This window comes from Cyprinodon variegatus, unplaced genomic scaffold (genome assembly GCF_000732505.1).
Source record: "Cyprinodon variegatus isolate N-32 unplaced genomic scaffold, C_variegatus-1.0 Scaffold752, whole genome shotgun sequence".
Taxonomy (NCBI): domain Eukaryota; kingdom Metazoa; phylum Chordata; class Actinopteri; order Cyprinodontiformes; family Cyprinodontidae; genus Cyprinodon; species Cyprinodon variegatus.
Window position 1 is genome coordinate 77327 of NW_015151205.1, and position 6478 is coordinate 83804.

Below are 6478 nucleotides of genomic sequence, written 5' to 3' on the forward strand. Positions count from 1 at the left end.
TTCTTATTTCCTCTCCTTTCAGTCTTTCCTTTCCTTCCTTTCTTCCATCATCTCCTCCTTTTCTTTCCTTCCTTCCTTCATGCTTCCATTTTCTTATTTCCTCTCCTTTCAGTCTTTCCTTTCCTTCCTTTCTTCCATCATCTCCTCCATTTCTTTCCTTCCTTCCTCCTTAAAAATTCTGCTGATCTAAAAACAGTATTTTGTGATTAACTTTAGGTCCATATCTGCCTCTAGGAGAACCAGCAGAATCGGATCCCTCTCATGGACGGAGCTCGGTACGGTTCTGGTTCTGTTCAGTGAGCAGAGGCGGGTCAGGGAGGAGCTGATCTAAGCGAACAGTTCTATAGAACCTGCGATGTTCTAGCAGCCGCTGCGTCTTTAGAGCTCCGTCCTTTGTCGGGGGGGTTCAGATGTTCATTAAGGAGATTGACAGGTGTCCACTTGTCTCCTTGTCCTCTTGTCCTCGGCCCTTTGAGCGGCCCGGGAAGAAGAGCCGAGTGTTCTGGGCTCATAATTGGACTCTGACTGGGTGGTCCACTTCAGGAGATCATCCAGCAGGAAGACAATGTCCCAGCAGAGTGACCGACCCAGGAGGCCCATCCTCCAGGGGGACGGGACCAGAACCGAGCAGAACCGCCCGCTCTGGTCCAAGCGTAGAACTAGATCTCGGTAGAGAGGTTGGCGGTACCAGAAGTCCTGGTGAGCCTGGACACATTCTGACAGTCGTCTGAGACGGCGCCGGTCCTTCTGAGTTGGCCGGTTCTGACGGGTTTCTTTGTTCTGCAGGGTTCTGGTTCTGGGCGGGTTAGAGGTTCTATTAGCTTAGTTTCTTAGTTTCCCTCTGACCCGTTTTAGGCGCCCTTCACCCCCTGAGCTGAGCCACTTGAGCGGCCCGCCCCGTAAACAAACGCTTCTGCTGCTCGCAGCTGGTCATCGCCGTGGCAACAGTTTCTTTGTGAAGTGCTGCAGGGACGGATTGGAGCCACTTGAGCGTCCGACAATGCGGCGCGCTGAATGCTTCCTTCATTTTCAGAACAAAAACAGCTAATTTGGCGCTGCCCCCCTCCCGGGGCCCGGCCCGGGGCCCGTTGGGAGAGTCCGACAGCTGATGGTTCAGTTTGCACAAAGATGCAGTTTTCATGTCAGGCTGCAGGATTTCCACTTTAAATTTAGTTTTTGATAAGAAGAAAAACCCAAACGTCCCCAGAACCGGTTCTGACCCTGTTCTTTGTTCCCTGCAGATTCCAGGCAGAACGCCGCGCCGCCGTCCTCCTACGGCGCCGTGCCGCCCCCGTTTCCCAGGTGAGTCCGCTGCCTCCAGCATGGGAACCAAAGCTCCCAGTTCATCCTGCAGGACCCGGTTCTGATCCGATGCTCTGCATCCGTCATCGATGCAGCTGAATTATCGATGATGTCATCACAACTTTTTTCTGCTTTTAACAGGAAGTTTAAAAAAAGGTGTTTTTACTTTAAACTCTAAACCTCTGGGACTCTGACCCGGTCCGGCCCGGTCCGGGTCTGCCTCTGGCTGCAGAACCAGTTTCAGTGAAGGAGGTTTGCTTAGCTTAATGAGGCGTCACTAACGCCGCTGCCTCAGATGGAGGTCGTCGGCCCCTCGGGGCCTTAATCAGAATCCCTCGGGGCCCATTGTGCTGCGGTGGCCTCGGGTCGGGCCTTATTAGCCGTAGCTGAAACAGTTTCTTTATTGGCGCCGAACTCAGCCTCTGAGTGGGGATTATGGCGTCCGATCCGATCGGGCCGCTGCCGGCCGGGTGTGACATGGTTCCGTAATGAGGGATGGGATTCTGCTCCGATGACGTTCCCGTCTGATCCGGAAGCAGTTCAGGCAGTAGGATGACTTTCTGAAGCCCGAAGGCCCGGCGGGTCCAGAACCGCCGAGACAGAATGATCCGAGCTCAGAAACTTTCCCCAGATTTCCTGAACTTCAGGAAAGGTTCTGTGCAGCAGGATCCGGATGATCCGGATCAGGGATGGAGTTCTGAGATCGGAAGTTTTAAGTTTCCTCGAGACTCTGAGAAAAATGACTCAGAATTTCCTTCTAATTTATTCCGGGCCAACGACCCGACCCGGTTTGGGAACCCATACAGACCGAAACGGTACCGGATCCGGGAGCCCCGTTCCGTTAAGGTTGAAGAAGCTCCCTCTGAAGGTCGATGGAGGATCTATGATGCTGTGGGCCTGATCCTGCAGAACCTCTGGCTGAAAGCAGGTCACTGTAAAAGGTTCTGATGACCCAGAACCTGGGAGTTTGGGTCATCTGGAGAGAAAAGGACCGAGGTGACTGGGACCGGTCCGGTTTGTTTGGTTTTTATTTTAATAAATGAATTTCTTCCCTCGTTTCCGTCTGTTCCTGCATTAAAGGAACCTGGATCGGGTCAGAACCACTGATTCTGGGAAGGCTGAGGGTTTGGACCAGATGTTCTGGGTCTCAGAACCTCCGGCTGTTAACGGGTCAAACCTCTGTGTCCCCAGGCAGCAGCAGTACCGAGGCGGGGGCCACTCTGGGGGCCACGGCTGGGACCGGGCCCTCCAGGCTCAGCCGTCTGCGTACCAGCAGAACCTGAGCCGTGGCGGAGCGGCGCCGGGCGGCTACCAGCAGCGCTACGATCAGCGCCGGGACGACTGGAGCGATCGCCGTGGCAACCGGGGCCAGCGGCAGCAGCATCAGGTAAACCGCGAGCTGCTGGTTCTGAACAATGACCCGGTTCTCTTCACCCTGTCTAACATGATCCAGTTTGACCAGAACCACGAAACTCCAGTTCATCTGAACTTTCATTTAAATATATAGAAACATTCAAATGTAAGAAAATCTAAAATAAATCAGAACCGGTTTGGTTGGTCCAAATCAAACTGGACAATCAGAACCGGTTTGGTTGGTCCAAATTGGGCTGGACAATCAGAACCGGTTTGGTTGGTCCAAATCAGGCTGGACAATCAGAACTGGTTTGGTTGATCCAAATAGGACTGGACAATCAGAACTGGTTTGGTAGATCCAAATAGGACTGGACAATCGGAACCGGTTTGGTAGATCCAAATAGGACTGGACAATCGGAACCGGTTTGGTAGATCCAAATTGGACTGGACAATCGAACCGGTTTGGTTGGTCCAAATTGGACTGGACAATCAGAACCGGTTTGGTTGGTCCAAATCAGACTAAATGGGACGGACAGTCGGAACCGGTTTGGTTTGGGCCGGATGATCAGAACCATCACAGCAAATCAAGTTACCAATGAATGAGTTCAGGTTTCGTATTTATTGCTTCTTCCAAACAGAAAATTCCATCATTTTCTGGATTTATCAGATTTTAAATATTAATTTTTTTTCTACCAGAAAATAAAAAAAATAATTTAGATTTGAAATAAAAATAATTTAAAAAACGTAAAGTTGAAACTTATTTTTTTTTTAATCATTTTGAACAATTAAATTGTTTTAATAAAAACAGAAACTTGATCCTTTTCACATCAGAAACATTTGATGTTATTTTAAGGAAAAATAAAAATGGTGTGAAATTATCTGAACGTTTTAAATCTTTTATTTTATTTTATTTTTCCAGAACTTCCCATCCAGCAGAGGCTACCCCCCTCCTCCTCCCTCCCAGCGGTACCACTGGAATTAGAACCATGGGTCGGTTCAGGGAATCTTCGGGACGGGAACATTTTTTAATCCTTTTTTCGTTCACTGTAAAATATTTTCCCTTTTTAAAACCAACTTGTGTAACTTGTGCCGTTTTTTTGAAGTTTTATTTCATGAATTCTGTTAAATTTGTTTCCTGGCTGATGGAGTAAAAAAAAAAAAAAAATCCAGATGTTTGATTCTGAGAGAAATTCTCCTATTAAAAAATAAAAATTGAAATGAAACAAATGATGCCTGAATAGAATTTGTCTCGATTTTTTATTTTTAGATTAAATTTTTCGAAACAAATTAAGTTATTTTTATTTGAAGGTTAACACAAAAAAAATCTTCAGGGAATATTTATGAAGGAAAGAAAGTCACGTTTAAAATGAGAATCCACTCAGTTCTGGATCCAGAACCTTCTGGACCAGCTTGTTCCGGTTCTGTTCCTAAATTCTCGGCACTGACCTGGGATCAGTTCTGGATGCTGCTCCTTCCGAAAAACAGCCTGCTTCCCTCAAACACTGCATCCCTTTAAATCCAGAAGAAAGTTCGGTTTTGATTGGGTTTATTTTTCCTCCGAACCGCAGAAAGTCTGATGCGTAAAGAAACCAAAGTTTTACGCATGAAAAGCGCAAACCGGGCCGTTCCCCCTCCTGTAATCCTCAGTCTGGACTTTTCCCCGGGTTTTTTCTGGTTCTAAGTTCTACCAACTTCGGCCGTACAGTAAATTGGACCCGAGCATGCTGTTGGTGTACTCGATGAGCGCCGCGTCCGTCTGCGCCATGTTGATGTGCGCCTGCAGGCCGAGCGGCGGGCTGGGAGACGCGTCCTCCAGCTCCTCTGTGGACGACAACTGGTTCTGGACCTGCTCGCTCTGCGACACCGCGTCGGCCGAACCGCCCTGTCGGGTCACCGCCTGGTTCGGTTCGCTCCTGCAGCTCTTGTTGGTTTTGGAGAAAATCGGGGAACCGGAGGAGGAGCGGCGGGAGGCCGCGCACAGCCCGCCGGCCTCCTGCTGCTGCTGCTGGGTGGCCTTGTCCTTGGCCTGCCGCTTCAGCTTGTAGCGGTGGTTCTGGAACCAGATCTTGACCTGGTTCGGGGTGAGGTGGATGAGGCCGGCCAGGTGCTCCCTCTCCGGGGCGGACAGGTACTTCTGCTGCTTGAAGCGCCGCTCCAGCTCGAACACCTGCGCCTGAGAGAAGAGGACGCGCCGCTTCCTGCGCGGCGCGGCGTGGAGCGTCACCACGGACTTAGAGCCGGGCTCCATCCCGGGCAGACCCCCCACCATCCCGGGGATGTTGGCGGCGCCGGGAGCGCCCATCAGCCTGGAGACTTTAGTTAGAAACAGGGAAAAAAAAGAAAAAGTTCCACATTTAAACCATAAATGTTTTTATTTGATCGAATTAAAATTTGTTTAAACGAAAAGCATTTTAATTAAAATAAAAAAATTATAATTAACCATTAAAAAAATCGAATTAAAAAAGTTATAGTTAAGATGAAAAAACAAAAATTAAAAAAACTAAAAGTTTAAATCGGTTAAAAAAATAAAACATTTTAATGGAGATTAGTTTGGGTGAAACTATGCAAACTGCAGCCGGACTCACTGCTCTGGTAGCGGGGCTCCGGGCTGCTGTACCAGGCCGCCGCCCCGCCGCTCCGCACCGTCTCCTGGTAGGACGGCAGCTCCCCGCCGCTGCAGAAGCCTCCCACGGCCCCGGAGAACTGCGGCCCTGCGTGGGGGACGTGGTAGGCCGCTCCGTGTCCCAGAGCTGCTGAGGATGAGGAGGAAGAGGACAGATGGTGGTGATGATGATGATGGTGCAGGTGAGGCTGGTGCTGCTGGGGCCCCTGCGGCTGCCGGTAGGCTCCCAGCGGGGCCCCCAGGCTGCCTGCTGCGGGCTCCATCCCTCCGAACCGGCGGTAAGTTTCCTCCATTGGACTCAGGATGTCTGTGACTGAGAAGGGGGTGGAGATCTTTGGGCTAAAGGACATGGCTCGTCCTCCCGGTGCCCTGCAGGTCGGTCCGGCCCAGTTCTCTGTTGGATAGAACCCGTTTGGTTTTGCGCGTCCTCCTCCCTCCTCTGGTGCTGGGAAGAAGTCCATCTGGGGACCGGAGGGCCTTGGATCCACCGGGAGGAGGGGGGGCGGGGCGAAGCGGAGTGACGGAGAACAAGAGGAAAGGTTCGGGTTTTAATCTTCAGAACTTTCTCATCATTCTTCCTGCAGCTTGGATGAGAAAAGCTGCAGATTTGCAGCAGGAGGCAGAAAATAAAGCTGATCCGGTTCGGTTCCTAAGAACGAATCATTTTCAGGAGTCCAGCAGCTCATCCGAACCAGCAGTTCTGCTGCAGAACAGCTGAACTGTTTCTCCTCGGAGGTGCGGATCTTTGTTCCGGATCTTTTAGAACCGGAAAAGATTTTTTTTACTTGTATTAAATTTATTCAGAACAAATTAAACTCTTTATCTTTATAAATGCATCGAACCGCTGTTTGGTTTTTCTAATATCGAAATTAAATAATTTTTTAATTTTTTTACAGCAGATAATAAAAATAAATGCTTCGCGTTTTAATTGAACATATTGTTGTCAGTCATCCAGGTCGTAGTCATTCCGTAAAAGTAAAAAAAAAAAGTTAACTTTTACGAATTTAACATATTCAACTAAAATAATCGAACAACATTTTGTTGAAAATTAAAGTTTAAAGTAACAAAACGATTTTAAAGAATAAACTTTTTTTCGTTTTTTTTTTTTCGGCCTTCATCCGGTTTCATTCTTCAGAAATGGGTTTTATTTCTTCGTTTTTTTTTTTGTTTTTTTTTTAAATAATTCAAATCTTAATCTTA

At 48.6% G+C, this 6478-nt stretch overlaps 2 protein-coding genes across 2 annotated transcripts in view; one reads left to right on the top strand and one right to left on the bottom strand.

The window, feature by feature from the left end:
* The window catches only part of xrn2 (5'-3' exoribonuclease 2), a 39082-nt gene extending 35247 nt beyond the window's left edge, over positions 1-3835 (top strand). Inside the window, exons 28-30 of the mRNA XM_015395680.1 lie at positions 1242-1302; positions 2494-2689; positions 3575-3835. Of these exons, the coding sequence (XP_015251166.1) occupies positions 1242-1302; positions 2494-2689; positions 3575-3637 (320 nt within the window). The 3' untranslated portion in view covers positions 3638-3835. The remainder of the gene's footprint in view (positions 1-1241; positions 1303-2493; positions 2690-3574) is intronic.
* Positions 3836-4320: 485 nt separating this feature from the next.
* Positions 4321-5749, bottom strand: LOC107098171 (homeobox protein Nkx-2.4-like). The gene is made up of 2 exons (XM_015395679.1): positions 5241-5749; positions 4321-4968 (listed from the first exon to the last, which is right to left on the bottom strand). The coding sequence occupies exons 1-2, from the start codon at positions 5737-5739 to the stop codon at positions 4340-4342; spliced, it is 1128 nt and encodes a 375-aa protein (XP_015251165.1). The 5' UTR covers positions 5740-5749; the 3' UTR covers positions 4321-4339.
* Positions 5750-6478: the final 729 nt, after the last annotated feature.

Bases quoted from the DNA above. Each gene is read 5' to 3' on its own strand.
- LOC107098171 (XM_015395679.1), bottom strand. From the start codon at position 5,739: ATGGACTTCTTCCCAGCACCAGAGGAGGGAGGAGGACGCGCAAAACCA. The intron at 4,969-5,240 runs GTGAGTCCGGCT...TTCTAACTAAAG, and splicing joins GGAGCCCCGCTACCAGAGCA to TCTCCAGGCTGATGGGCGCT.